General features: G+C 34.7%; 2 protein-coding genes across 2 annotated transcripts; one reads left to right on the forward strand and one right to left on the reverse strand.

Annotated features, from left to right (window-relative positions):
- Positions 1-3,438: 3,438 nt before the first annotated feature.
- LOTGIDRAFT_153595 (hypothetical protein) lies at positions 3,439-4,810 on the reverse strand (the record flags this gene model as incomplete). The annotated part of the gene is made up of 3 exons (XM_009059622.1): positions 3,439-3,695; positions 3,981-4,166; positions 4,600-4,810. 3 exons carry the CDS (start codon positions 4,808-4,810, stop codon positions 3,439-3,441), a joined length of 654 nt encoding a protein of 217 aa, XP_009057870.1.
- Positions 4,811-7,800: 2,990 nt separating this feature from the next.
- On the forward strand, positions 7,801-13,674 carry LOTGIDRAFT_105242 (hypothetical protein; the record flags this gene model as incomplete). The annotated part of the gene is made up of 10 exons (XM_009059623.1): positions 7,801-7,926; positions 8,375-9,171; positions 9,449-9,529; positions 9,818-9,918; positions 10,216-10,318; positions 10,974-11,139; positions 11,462-11,637; positions 12,460-12,535; positions 12,930-13,020; positions 13,358-13,674. The coding sequence occupies 10 exons, from the start codon at positions 7,801-7,803 to the stop codon at positions 13,672-13,674; spliced, it is 2,034 nt and encodes a 677-aa protein (XP_009057871.1).
- Between the last annotated feature and the right edge of the window lie 2,118 nt (positions 13,675-15,792).

The raw sequence follows: 15,792 nt of genomic DNA on the forward strand, positions 1-15,792 counted from the left end.
AGACACATTACAACACTATAGGCAGCCATCTTGTATGACATCCGAGCGATGTTAATTACATTACAGGAAACCCTTCTATAAATTATCTGTGAGCAAAGTTATTCAAATTCAAAACCTGAAAGCCAAATATCTACCTTTTCGGTTCTCTCCCCAGTTACTTTTATAACTAGTATCATCCAGAGAACGATCAGCATTATACCAAACATATTCGGAGCCATTTTGTATGTAGTCCCTGAAATCCACTCTTTTCTTTTTGGCGTTGACAAAATGAGAATGTATGGAAAACCCCTTTCTATAAATAGCATATTTGAATGCGATCCGCCGGAAGGAGACCCATTTCAAAAAAGTTACAACCACAATTTTGTTTTGCATTATTTTAATTTATGAAAATGAAGCATGAAGTATTTAAATTTCAGATTAACTTCTAAACATACAAGGTTATATTCAATGTTGTTGTTATCAGTCAAAGTAGTAAGCCGCCATTTTGGTACAGTCAACCTAATATTTTCATACGATATAATATTAAAATTGTCTGAAGAAAACATCCACCACATATAACTACATACTGTTCATAACATCAGTGCATGTTGAAAAATGTAATATATCTTCCAATTTCAACCATGGGTAATGATTGCCCAAAAATAAAAATATGAATCGTTGTGGTCGTTAAATGTCGGTCTGTTCTATTCAAGAGCCTATATTAAATATAATAACAACGCTGCGATGTATGTTTTTCGTTCTGAATAGAACAACTACCAAATGTTTCTAGCAAAAGAAAATTAATCTAACTTGCTTTTCTGAAAGTATTATTCCTGTATCTATCCATAATTTTTGACAAAATTGTTCCGAAGTTTAATCCTATGCGTTCTATAATTTGATATACGCTCATTGACAATGTAATATATGATACCATTATACATATACCTATCGTGATTTCATACAATAGATATAGGGTCATTTCAGTATAATATAATACCTACAATTACTTATTTCTAATGATTCTACTGAAAGAAATTGAAATAAAAGAAAAGTAAAAATTTGATAACTCTCACTACCTTTTCTGAATGTATTTATCCATGATTCGGGAAGAATTTTAGTCCTCATCGAAGTACAATATTACATACAATGACATAGTGATTATAATAAGATATGTAGATAAGATAATATTTCAGTAGAAAAATATATGTATATACTTGATGTACATATATGTAGGCACGTAACTTAATACAATGAATATATTATGGAATTTATTGATATCGTCAAGGACAACACAGTAAACAAAATGTACTGATGTATTGTATTGAATCATGTATGTATTCAATTGAAATTTAGCTCAAAAAGCTTGTACAACGTTCAATAATTAGATACAACCTGTAATATCTAAAATTTGTTTGTAATATTTGTTGAACTTATGTAAATAATAACTCTATTTTCCATTATGTAGGCTTGGGGTATTGTAATTAGATTCAATATAGGGGCCAATATCTTTTAGCTCTTGTAGAAGATCAGGAACGTAAAATCAATAAAAGATCAATAAAATTGTCGACTTGCATTAGTGTGTCGATACGTTTTCAATATTTTTGAAGGGATTGACGTAATGATATAACGAATGACGAGTATATAGCAACCCAGGGAATTATTACATGGGCATGAATCTGTATTGGTAGAGAAGTATTACACATGCTTGATAAAAACGAGAGAACCATCGTCGAAACGTTGCGATATTATTAAAACAATAATTGTTATCCATAAAGTGTATAACGTTTTTAGTCGATTTCTAAATGCAAATTAAGAAGGTAGTATTACACAATCTTCATATATTTAATACTAAGATGTTAACTGTTCAGTATCACATATCTTATTAGTCTCATAGGTCGAGATAATACCTTCGGATTTGTCATCTCCGGGTTCCCCTGTCAGTGTTGCAGGTAAGAGTGGTTGACATGGAAAAAGCGTCTAGTCGTTAGGATAAGACAATAAACCGAAGCCCCGTGTGCTACAGGCTGTGAACGTTAAAGATCCCTCGACAGTTGGAAAATGTCCCGGCAAAACTCCCCTCATTGTACCCTGCGTGGTGGTGGCCGTATTCATTAGCCGACATGGTGCAGAAAAGTACGACGTAAAACTCAATTAATTTAATTTTATTTCAATTACCAGTCTCGTTTTCTAATTTATCCAATGTCAAGCAATACTTTCCACCCTCTAGACCCGATAACAGGACTTTGCCCTGAATCCAATGACGATCTTGAGCAATTTGCCGACTTACCTCACTTGAGTAATAGGTAATCTTCGCAACTTGAGCTTAAAGTAATGTTATTTTCAAACCGACATTTCATGTAGAAATAGATGTGGGCTGCCCATAAACACCCTCAATCAATATCCACAAATTTTTCAATGAAAATTAAACCAGATAAATCAAATTTGTGAAGGGATGTGAAAGATCAGGCCATTTACTACAGCTCCCCCGCCCCTCCCCCGAAAAATTGGATTACCCCCCTAAAAAAATCTGACAACCGACCAATTCCACTACTTAATTCCATATACCATTGCCCCTCTGGATGTATTGTAGTCTTGTGTTGTATGTTGTAAAAAGTTGCCTGGACTGGAGACAAAGATGTCACCGCTAATGCTATTACCTCCTGGGGTCGTAATGGAACAAAAGGGTATAGTAGCATTTACTCTAGAATTATCTGGACGGGTCTATTGTTACCTATAAGTACTTACTATACGATTAACATCTTTGGTATTGTTAATTGAGTACTTGGTAACAATAGAAAATAGACTAGTGTCTCCAGATGTCGGCCCAAATTTGGAAGGAAATTCTAATTATTATCTTTGTTCAGAGCGACACCTATCGGAGGATATATATAGGGAGAAAACGTATTTTGGAAGCTCTCGATTTGGCAAGGAAGGAGGAAGGACATTCGTTAGCAAGGGTTAGGATCACGTCGTGCTAAGAGGAAGAAGATCTCGGGTGGATTCTTCAGATTTAGTGTCGACCTCTTGTTAGTTTTGGACAAGACAGTAGCTGCAGGCAGATTCTAGGTTCTTGGGTAGTCCTTAGATGTTCAGTTAGGCTTTAGATTTAGTGTTAGAAATTTAGTAAGACTTTAATTATTTAGACGTGTACATTGATGAAAATAAAAAGGATTGTTATACACTTGAATCTGACTCCAATTCATTGTGTCTTGGGAAGAAGGAAAACCGCAGTCTGAAGTCGGTCGGTCTTTAGGCATAACTAGCCCTACTACCCTATTGGAATAGAACAACAATAACTCCTCCAGCAGATAGCCAACAACCTCGTTGCAGTATTACTTGCCCCTCCGAACAATCAATTCTGGCCGCGAGCCTGTGCGAGATTAAAAATGATTGGTGAATTAACGTCTTTTATTTACCAAAAAGTAACAGTTATTGCGATTATATTATTATTCCCTTGGACTACAAGATTTCTGTTGGTTCTGTTGTAAAACCCATCTTCATTTCACAAATATAATGATGTTTCTCGTAGCAGTACACCGACGTTAGATAATACGCATTTTCATCCCTCTTAATAGTTAGGCAATCTTTTAGAATTTGTGGTTCATCGCTTCCCCAAGTTATGTTTCCCACATCACGGCCGTCTAACCATTTATAGCGACCAGAACGGGGATCATGTTTTGAATCTCCACCAACAAAAAACTGATCAAAACTTCTATCTAGAATAGAAATAGTGAAAAAGATGATTCAGTACCAGAGGCTTGCTTAATATCGAAAATAATTAGGAATAAATATGAAAACGTCATAATACATGATACAATATTAAATGAAATTACAAGAGAAATGAATCGAATATGAATATAACTTTTGAATAAATATAGATAAATTAAAAAAAATAATATTATATTGAAATAAAAGATAAAACAACAAATACAAATAACATTAGCATTGAAATGAACCGAAAGAAACGATTAAAATATTTCGAATGATCGAATGCATCTAACCTTTATTGAGCATAAAATTAAAGAAATCCAGCTTCAATTCTTCATCGTCAAAATAAAATAGATGAGCACCACGCTCGAAACATTTTGATTTAGCCGTAGTATAACTGTCAATTTTTAACAAACCATAATTAACTATCTCCAGACAGCTTTTATGCTTGGCTAAATATGAAAACCCGCCAGGACAGGCTGTAACATTACAAAATAAAAACAAAATATGTGCTTGCTCTTTTCTAAACAACGTCTGATAAGTAAAGGCTTGTGTCCACGCAATAAGATTCGTGAAAACGCCGAGAAACCCTAAATAGTATGGCAATAGGCCGTTGTCCACATAAAGGCGTGTTGTAAAAAAAAAACGACATACTCTGCGTAGTACGCTAGTAACCTCTGAAGGCGTTTTAAGCATTATCGCTTGACGTAATCAAATAGGTTTTAGCCAATGAAATGGCACACAATAAGTCACTTGAGCATATTTATGAAAAACTTGTCTGAGAATAGTTGCCTCACCAAGCGATGATATGCTTCAAACGTGGACTCAGTGACCAGTGTATGTCGTTTATTGTTGATATAAAGTGCTAGGACTTCAATTTTACAGAGCAGACATCAAATCCAAAATACTCACGGTTGGCTGTAGCGTAGTATTTCATGTCCAAATATGGTAAAGAGTTGTAAAAATTTGATGCTGATAACAGATCTTTGTATAAATCACAAGATTGTCTTGCTCTATGGTATCCAATCGTCAAGCAAATAGGTATTTGATTCAAACAGAGAGAGGCACACTGACTCAAACTGCTTGCCTCACGATTAGTTACTTTGTTCTTTTTATTAGGCATCTTATCAGCTATTTCTAACTTTTCCCATTTTTGGTTCCGTTTGATGACATGTGTTCCATATGATTGGTACCACAACAATCCAAAGAAAAAGATAGTTACTTTTATTCCTCCTGGTTTTGGTGAAAGATATATCATTCTAAATGGAAAAGTATTCAACACACAGGCAGGTGCAGTACAAATTATTTAACCTTCAATAACCAACACAACACCAGTCGGTTGGTTGTTGGAAGATGATGGTTAACGTTCGCTTTAAACCGATGCTGATATTGCAAACTAGATAGTTGTTGGAAGTCGTCGTAGTTGGTAATTGGATTGGTAGAATTGGATGATTCTGTGCTGTCGGTTTAATAGTTGATAAACCACTGATTCTGATTCTGATGCTGTGGGCTTTTATACCGTGGAATGATTTAAAGTGGCGATATAAAGATCTGAATTTGTAATCGTATTTACATTATCTTTCAAAAATTTGAAGGGAAATTTTTATAGTGGCCTGGAAGCATTAATAGTTTTCATAAACATCATTCCAAATTATTATAGAATTAATTATAGGATTAAATCAAAAGTGTTGGAAATGTTGAGAGCAAACAATTAGTCTCATTTTGGTGTTGTTTATATTCCACCTATGCATCATTCTAATCCAGACCAAGCTAACTATTAGGGCGACGTGATACTATTATGCGACTGAGTTTTTCAACTGGGCGTTCTACTGAGAGGACCTACGCGGTCTATTCTTTTTATTATTAAGATAAGTGTTTCTATATACGCCAACTCTTTCCTTATAAATAATTTGTACCTTAATGTCGTCTTAGAACATAAGAGGCAGTTTGGCGCTTTAAGGTCAAAAACTGATTATCATGGCGCCAATTATTATAAAGACCAAACTTTGAGATATATTGTATTAATTTTCTGCTAACATTAATTCTTTAATCCTGCAAAGAGATTGTAAAGAGGTTTGCATCGATTTGCTTTTTTCCAATTTTTAATCAGACGTCTACAATTCAACAAAGAGACTAGTGACGTCATCAAACAATTAGTTTTAGTGGAATAGCAGGAACCACGGACATCTGATTGAAAATGTGAATGGTGCAAATTGATGCCATCAGTGTTTCAGATACACATAAATTTTTCAGAAAACCTCTTTACAATCCCTTTAATATATAATAACGTATTGGGACAACTGCCGTGTTTTGGATATTATAATTTAAGTAAATATGTATTCTATGTTTGCAACCTAATCTGAGGATTAATATAGAAGGGAGATAACTCTGGTATTAGTCCGGGTGGTGTTTAAAACAGATTGATTAGAGGATCAGCGTTACTAATTTATTCAAAGCTATCGATTCGGGATTTAATATCTAAATATAAAATAGGGCCTACTCTTAAATTTCATTTGTTGAATCAAGTGTGTATATGACAACGACTCTCGTTATGCATTTATTTTTTATATAAAAAAAGTTCCTCGTTAAAGGCATTCTTAAAGGGTATTCCAACCAAATGTATCAACCAATCAAAATGCTTGTATAGAATAAAACAATTCTTATGGATTACAATTACTAACTTTATTTGAGCGACGTTTCAACCAGCGTTCTCTGGTCTTTATCAAGCACGTCACATTATCCATTTTTATAATGCAACAGCCTTGTCCACTTGTCCTTTGAGTGAAAGCCTATATTTGGTTATAATAAAACAATTCTTATGGATTCCAATTACAACTTTATTTGATCGCGTTTCAACCAGCGTTCTCTGATCTGTATCATGCAATGAATAATATTATAAAGGTTAACAAGTGTAATATATAGGTAAAGACAAAACTAAACAACAAAGGATAAAGAATTCTAATTCTAAGTTAAACTGCTAATTAATGGATAAGGCGATTATAGTCTCTAGAGATAAAAACTCCAGGATCTCTATTTATTGATGATTATGTTTGCAATTATCAGTAAAGAGAACATCCGAAGTGCACAGATTTGAATACCTTAAATTTAGATGGGACTCATGTCTTGAACTTCGATCCAATGTATTTTTATTTTTAACCAATCAATATGACGATAATCAATTATCTGGGGCCTTTTCTCAAAATTTAATTTTAGATAATTTTAGTGTTCCAGCCATCTGATTGGACAATCACTAAAATTGATTATAAGTAAAGATTAATCATCTAATCTGCTTAATGTATATTTCTAAAAATCTTGATTTTATCTGAGTTGAATTTTCGAGATGATAAGTGCAGACTTTGCATAATAATTAGGACTGAATGCAGAGATAAATATATAAATATTGTTATCTGATCTGACCTATATAATGATATATAAACTATATAAATATATAATCGGAGGTCCACAGCTGTTAGTATAAAGTCAATATAAGAAAATGGCGACAGTCGTAGTAAAAAACACCAGGTATTTCTTACAATGTGCTCAGTTATTCAGTATACGAAGATTGTCAACAACAATTATCAAATTCAAACATGACCCAAGTCAGGTAAGACGTCGATCCATTTCTTGCAAAACTTGTAATATATATAACACACGATTTTCAGTCACATCAAGTGGAAAGGGGTATATTTAGATAACAAAAAATGTACTTGAACTCGATTAAAAACTGTGCAACGTTTCAATATTTTACGCCTCCCCCTTATATAGTCACAAGGAGGATATTTCACATGCTGCTGGGAGTATATTACTAAATTATTTTAGTATGTGTGGCTTTACAAGAGTTGCCCCCCCCCCCTTGTACACATAATTCGCAAGTTTGGAATCATGTACAAACCGCGTGTCCTAAGGCTACAGGCTATGTACGTTAAAGATCGTTTGATATTTTCAATTTAAAAGAGAATAAACTAATGCCACTGTCCTCGCAAATATTCCCCTCATATTAAGGAAGGAAAGGAAAGCAGGAGATAAAACTCAATCTTAGCTTTATTTGAGGATATCACATTTTAAATTCCAACGATATAGAGATAGAGAATATTTCAGTGTAATATATATCTAATGGGTAATCCGGGATGTGGGAAAACTACAGTTGGGAAGATACTGGGAGAGAAGCTAAACAGAACTGTTATAGATGTTGATGATGATGTTCTAGAACCAACATGGAGAATGTCAGTTTCTGAAAAAGTAAGGACTTTGATTTATCACTGCCAATATTCTTGTAATAAACTGTACGGGATAGAAAACTTCATTAATTAAAGATGGACAGAGGGTTGCTAAACTTTATTAAATAGCATTTTCTCAAAAATGTTCAAAACAGTGGGGTGTGAAACTCTATTTCATTTCACGACTTCAATAAGTTGTAGAATAATATCTTGTTCATCTCACTAGCTCAGTGAGTCGCATTATGACGGTTGATGTTATTAATCCAGGAAGGTGCAAGACACAAATTATCCATTTCATTAGCCAAATACAGTGGATAATTGGGTGTGAAAACAGGAGAATGTTGACACATTCATCAAGACTCAAGACTAGCTCATGGAAAGTAAAATAAATCACAGTTATATGACTAATTGCTCGAACGTAGATCAATTATGTAAATGATTGAATTATGCTTTCATTTTATTTTTTGTAGCTATTTGATGTCGGAGGTGAGAGATTTCTGGAAGAAGAAGGCCAGGCATTGTGCAATTTCCCGACTCCAACGAAATCAGTGATCAGTTTATCAGGCTCGAACCCTCTGCACCAAAAAGCAATGCGTCATACTAAACAGAACGGGGTCATGATCTTTCTGGATGTGCCACAGACGGACATTTTGGATCGATTAGAAAAAATGAAAGTGGATCGTATTGTTGGACAGGAGGCGGGTATAGGTATGGCTGAGATTCTCAACTATCGTCAATCATTTTATGAAAAGCAGCATGACATTCGAGTGACTTGCTGTTCGGGTGATACTCCTGAGATCATAGCTAGCAAACTGTTATCAGCATTAAAAAACGTACACAACGATCCCGGGTATGTGTCGACTAGAGGCAGCGATTGTGACCAGCCATCCACATTTCTTGATACAGTACTGCAAGGACTTGCCAAGGACGGTGGACTGTTCGTGAGGTCAACCGAACTTCCGACTATGCCGCGATATGAACAGCAAAGACTTATAGACATGAACTACAGCGATCGGGCTCTGAGAATTCTTCATCGATGGATAAACCCGCTGGAGATTCCAGGTGGCCAGCTTAGAGACTTTGTGCTTAAAGCATACTCAAAAGAAGCTTTCCAAGATGCTCACGTGGCACCAGTTCGACATTTGGAGAAAAACCAGTACCTGCTCGAACTGTTTCACGGCCCAACAGCTTCTTTCAAGGATTATGCTCTTCAACTGATGCCTCAGTTATTCTCTAAAGCAGTTCGAAACAACGACAAACATTCTAAGTAAGTTTTACTTATATCAACTGGCTTACTTTGCTTAAAATGCCAAAGTGTCCACTTATGCTGCTTGCACGTGTTTCGGGTATACAATTTACACCAAGACAGTTGTTATGGAAGAATTTTATATCTAAATAAAGCATTTATAAAACTGATATGCAAAATAAAAAACCGGCCGTTCACAAGAGTTTGTGGTGCCCTTCAAACACATTTTCGGTCGTGGCAGCACAAGTCGATAATGATTAGTCTCACTTGCCGGCACACAATCCACTCTTATTTATAGATACCTGATATTGGTAGCAACTTCCGGTGACACAGGTGGCGCTGTTCTTGATGGTTTCAGAAGACATTCGGGTACAGTATTGTAACCTAAGAAATACCCAAAATGCCAGGAAGCTGTTCCATAGGAACACGTTGCTTACTGCTTTTACAAATTATTAACGTTCAGAGTTGTCTTTGAGACCGTCTGATTTTTTACCCCTATGGCTTTATTCAGCTCTGTGCTACTATCCTTATTTCCTTAATTCTAATTCTATTCTATTCTATTCTATTCTATTCTATTCTATTCTATTCTATTCTATTCTATTCTATTCTATTCTGTTTTCTATTCTATTCTATTCTATTCTATTCTATTCTATTCTATTCTAGACAGTAATGATACAGGGGTCATTGTGTTGTATCCATTGTCTGGCATCAGTGAGTTACAGAAACATCAAATGACAACAATGGATGGTCGCAACATCAGCGTTGTTGGTAAGTTAATAAACACGTGTCATGTAAAACGCATTCTTACATCAGTAAGCTACCAATCTGTGAAGCAGATTCCACAATCTCTTTTCTAGTTGGATACGATACTTTCAGCAAAATGGCATAATTCTTATTTTCGTATAGTAGAACGGAAACTCACACTTTCTCATGTAGTTAATAAACAATAAACTCATATCCGTCTTCCAATAAGATAGAATTAGCTTCCGAATAATGACGGAAATGACGTGAAAATATATCAGCTCCATAATGTTTAGTACAGTACGACGTAAAACTCTATTTCAGGTGTGAACAGCAACTTTGATTTCTGCCAGTCGACTATTAAACAAATTTTTAATGATATAGAATTTAACAAAACGATGAAAGAACAATTCAACACAAAACTCAGGTACGTTCTGAAAGCTGAATCATTTCATCTGATTTCAGATTAAATTGGATTTTATTTTTCCAAGCCTTCGTATGTGCCATTAGGGCTCTTATTTACGCCATTCGGATTTCCTGATGGTTCATGGTCCATGGTATTACAGAAAAGGCCAAATAGTTACAGATATTAAAACCATAATCTGGATTATATTGATTAAAACTATTCTACAATTCGTACTCTATATTAATTACAAAACTTTCAAATACGACAGATGTAACTAGGGCTGGGTATCGATTACCAAATTGAGATGCCATCGATCAATAATATTTTAAGTATTTTAAGTGAGCAATCATCTAAATACTAAATAAAGATCATGTGCAATTGTTTAATTCCATGGGTTATTTTTGTGTCGTAGAAATATAATATTGTTGCTTTGATCAGTTATTGTTAAGTTTAATATGATATGCTGAAGGAAAACTGTGCAAGAAATTATGAATTGTTAACGGATACACGGGAAAAAATAGAACATTGACATGTGATCAATTATGTACTTCGATGATCGATAATCGAAATTGTAAATTCCTAGCGACGATAATCGATTATTTTACCCAGCTCTAGATGTACCCCCAGGTCATGGAACCCAAGGACCCTAGAAAATGACATGTTCCCTTTTTTACAGTGCGGCCAACTCATTAAACTGGGGAAGGCTGATACCACAGATTGTTTACCATGCATCCGGGTATTTAGATCTAGTCAAACAACGAGTTATTGCCCTTGGTGATGAAATTGATATCTGTGTCCCGACTGGTAATTTTGGTAATATTTTAGCCGCCTATTACGTTAAGGTGGGTTAAAAATATTCAAAAACTTGCCTCAAATGTTATAAATGACGGAGATCAATCTTAAACTAGCTGACTATTTTGACCGACTTCCGATAGTAATTATTGATGGATGTCAATCTGAAACTTGCTTTTATAAAGTTAAAAACCATTTCTTATTAGCAAATGTGTAGATAGCTAGTGGTGTCCAGTGACCCTGTATCGCCATTATCTCTACTGCCCAGTATCCGATAGATAAGGTGACAATAAGAAACTTCAAAAGTGCAACCACTTATAGATTTTGTGACAAATGCCGTCTTGTTAGCACTCTACTCGGTGTTATTTTCAGATGATGGGGTTTCCTATTAGAAAACTTATCTGTGCGTCCAACTCGAATGATGTGTTAACAGAATTTTTTATCACTGGGTGTTATAATCTGAGATCTCGACATCTGCTGAAGACCAGTTCTCCTGCTATAGATATACTGAAATCATCCAACTTAGAGAGACTGCTATATCACACCAGGTAATTTCAATTTCCTTTACCATTTTGAGGGTTTCATGGGATTTTTTTGTCTGTATGTGTTTGTTAGCCATTCTATCTCAGGGAAATATTTTTGGCTAATTTGGGGACCGGTTTTACACCAAAGCGCGCATTTGATTGGTTGAAGTATTTATAAATGTGAACTGACCAACACCCCCTTCGGACCTCAACCCGAAAAAAATCTTTGTCCTCCCCTCCCCCCTCTGAAAATATTCTGACAACCGACTAATTCGATTAATGCAACAACAACATTGTCCCTCCGGATACATTACTTTCCCCTCCGAGCATTCAAGTCTTGTTACGGGCTTGGAACTTACCATTTGGAAGAAATTAGTCAGATTGGTGTCAACCCGGCATCTATTTTGGAGTTTCAACTTAAATCTTTCATTATTATTGTCTGAGCAACGTAAAAGTTTTTTAATTATTTCTATTATTGTTATGAGAATTGGAATAGCGACCCCAAAATAGTACTGTTAGTCTTAAAATATATGTGCGTTGATAAGAATAAGCATAAGCAAACATTTTGTCTTCAAAATTTGTTTTTACAGAGGACAATTTTCAGCTAAAATTTGTGACTTTTTTGGGTTGAAATTTCTAGGGGAGAAATGTGTTTCTTTTCAATTTAAACTTACAAAAGATATTAATTTAATCAACGCAAAGACATTCTAAGACTAACAGTACTATTTTGAGGATGATATTGCAATTCTCCAAAAAAAAAAAAAATAGGTCGAAAAAATTCAAAATCTTTTCAATTTAATAAGAGTTTTAGAATCATTATGTAACATCAGTGTTTCATTCTTACAGTGGTAATAATGGAGAGCTCATCAAGAACTTATACCAAGATCTTCAAGACCACAATCATTTCAGTGTTTCAGAAGAGGTAACTTATCATTATTCTTTTCCTTTCTTGTCAAAGAGCATCCTATGTTGATCCTATTGGAGTAATTGTCGTCTTGAAACAAATCTATTCGGCTGTAAAAAAGAGAATTGATCATTAAAAAATGCTGAGTAAACGTATCATCAGAAGGTCGTGAAACTGTAAAAGGATTGAATTATACTGGGATTCGTGAGCAAATATTCTAAGTTATTGCCCCTGACTTTACTATATACCACATTTTCGCAAAGGCAATAATTCAAAACTTACTTTATATATAGAAAAGTAGCAAGTTCCACCCAATTACCGTGAAATCTATTGTGTCTATCACCTTCACAAGCCGATTGTAGACGAACAGAAGAGATAGTCTTCAAGAAAGATGTTTAACTATTTGTTTCAGCATTTAAGAAAGTTACAAAGTATGTTTGTGGTAGGATCGTGTTCAGAAGAGGAGTGTAAATCTACCATCGTACAAACCTTGAAAAATACAGGTCTGATGCATTTTCCAATTCCATTTGACTTCCAATGTAGTCTGAAATTGTATGTAGCAAATATCAAATGAGTGTTATTTCCCCTGTTGTCTCCATTTGTTGCAAGATTGCCATCATAACAGCTGATTAGAAAAAAGTGTGTTTGAGCACAGTAGCACATTTGTTGAAAAGGGGCCAAAAAAGAATACAGGGAGTACTTTACAGTATGGCCCATTATTCAATCCAGAATTAAAATTGTTCTCGTCCAAGGTGTTTCGACCCACGACATCCTAAAACCTACGCGATTATGGTGAGTGCTACTGATTTGTCAAATCAAAAGAGGTGTTCTATTTTACAGGTTATTTACTGGATCCGCATACCGCAGTGGCGAAAACAGTAGCAGATCGTTACACTTCCGACGTACCCACTCTTATTACTGCTACAGCACATTACGGCAAATTTGGTGATTCCATGTTACCATGGGTAGATCGTCATTGTGTTTCAGACTACACATCAGAGGTGGTGTTGAATCGTTTGAATGATATGTCAAGCCACCCACCCTTGCATCTAGGCTTAAAGGACATGTGCCAGAAACCAATCACCCATACAGTTCAGTGTCAACCGGATATACAGGATATCACAAAGTATGTTGTTGACATTGCACGTAAAATGTGAATCTTTGCTTGAATTTTAAGAAAAGTGTTGAAAGTGCCAGAACGAAAGTGGTTTGCGGAAAATGACATTTGCGAAATTCAAATATTATTAAACGATGCCATTTCCATATAAAAAATTAAACGCTCATGGGTTTTTCTTCTGTTTGTAAAATGAAAATAAATTGCCAGTAGATGGGGTTGGGGAAAAGACTAGAAACTCCACGTGTACCAATCGCAAGTAAGGAATTGCTCGAAGCATGTTTCAATAATTGTTGTCACTGCTTTGTTTCGCAAAAAGGATTGTGGCACAGTGCAAAATGTGAAAAAGTAAAAAAATGGCTCTTGCAGGCTCATTTTTTAGCGATTTTCATTTTTGGGATTTCGCAAGAATATCCAATATGGTACCAGTTACACAGTTTCGAATTTTGAAAATTCATAACACACATTTTTGAGTCGAATTTTGCAAATTTTGACAATTTTTTGTATTTCGTCGATTTTTTAATGATTGCTTTGATATTTCTGGTGCTATAACAAGTCAGGACAGAAAAAAAATTGGCATAGTCAAAAAATTTGCATTACTTCCGATTTCCACAAAATCGAGGTGCAAACTTCCGGTTGACCCACTTCCTGTGTTATGAATCAATGTCACTGAAAATTATACTATTAGGTAGATATCGTTATGACAGAGGCATTTTACTAGACACTAAAATCGATGTTTTTGCCGCCATTTGCATTTTTCTGAAATACGTCAAAATTTATTTCAGAGATAATCGCTTATCCGATTTTTTCGAAATTTGAAGGCTCATATCTGGTGACCTTGAATTCAGGTGACATTGACCTTTGTTTCAAGGTCATTGACTTTGGCTATCAGATGATACTTTTATATTTGACCTTCGACGTTTACTCCCGGTTAAATGACTTTCCAAAAACAGACCTAAATCGCCTAGATGGTCATTGTTTTGGATTTTAAATGAACTTTTTGTGCTTTTTTGTACAATTAGGTAGAATTGTGCATATAAAGATATACAAATAATAAAATCCGGTCCGGAAGTAAAGGATTAATCGCCATATTAATAAGGTTTGTTCCCACTTTCCCGGCAGATTATCCGGATTAAATTTTTCTAATGCAGATTAGTTGGGTTATACGGATTAGTCGGATTAGTTGGCTTGTAAAATTAATAAAATGAAAATATCAGCTCATTAGTGGAATTTTATCTGCCCTAATCCGTATAACCCAACTAATCCGGATTAGAAAAATTTAATCCGGATAATCTGCCGGGAAAGTGGGTACACCCCATTCATATGACCATTTTTGTATAACTCAAAATTTGGCCTCAGGGTTAATTCTGATTAGGATGATGATTTGTGGAAACTACAATTGATTGAGAAAAAAATTGGGTGATTTTGACTTTCGATTTTGCTTTCCTTTTATTTCCGATTATATATCGTGACCTTTACCCTTGGTGACCTTGTGACATGAACAAAAGTCAATTCCTGCTTCAGATATTATTCATTAAATTTTGATAATTTAAATTCAAAGTTATATTGTAGGCTGGGTAATTACAACTTTCAAGTTGAGCTCGAAAGTGTATTGTTTCCATTAATTTTTTTAGATATTCTTATTTTATTTTTTTGCAGTGCGTTCTTTGAACACACTGCTTTGTTTTCGAAATGACTATTTTTTTTTTCTTTTTTTTTTTGTCTACTTATGGTGACGCTTCCCAGCCAAAACTGCACATGTCAAACATTGTCTGACACTATTATTTTTTAAACCATGCGTGTCGCTATTGTTTAAATGTAAAATGACGCATTTTCTTCCAACCGGAAATGACGTATGACGTTAACCATTCATTGCGCATTTCGAATTACTGCTCTAATTTTGAATCTATTTTGACCAAAATTTTTGTTTTGTTCATTACTTTAAACCAATGACTAAAAGATAGCACTTCATAAAATTTCAGATTTTGACTTTTGTCGCTGACTTTTTTTGTCTTATCTTTAGCGTTTTTTTTCAACTTGTACAATTTTATTTCAATCGATCTAAAAATTTAACAGTAGATAAGCATTTTGATTCCTGACAAAAATCTATTTTCAAAATGTCGATGTCACTTCCGGTTTTGACGTCATTCGCCTCGAAACT

The sequence above is a fragment of the Lottia gigantea genome (genome assembly GCF_000327385.1).
Source record: "Lottia gigantea unplaced genomic scaffold LOTGIsca_4, whole genome shotgun sequence".
In the NCBI taxonomy this organism is placed as follows: domain Eukaryota; kingdom Metazoa; phylum Mollusca; class Gastropoda; family Lottiidae; genus Lottia; species Lottia gigantea.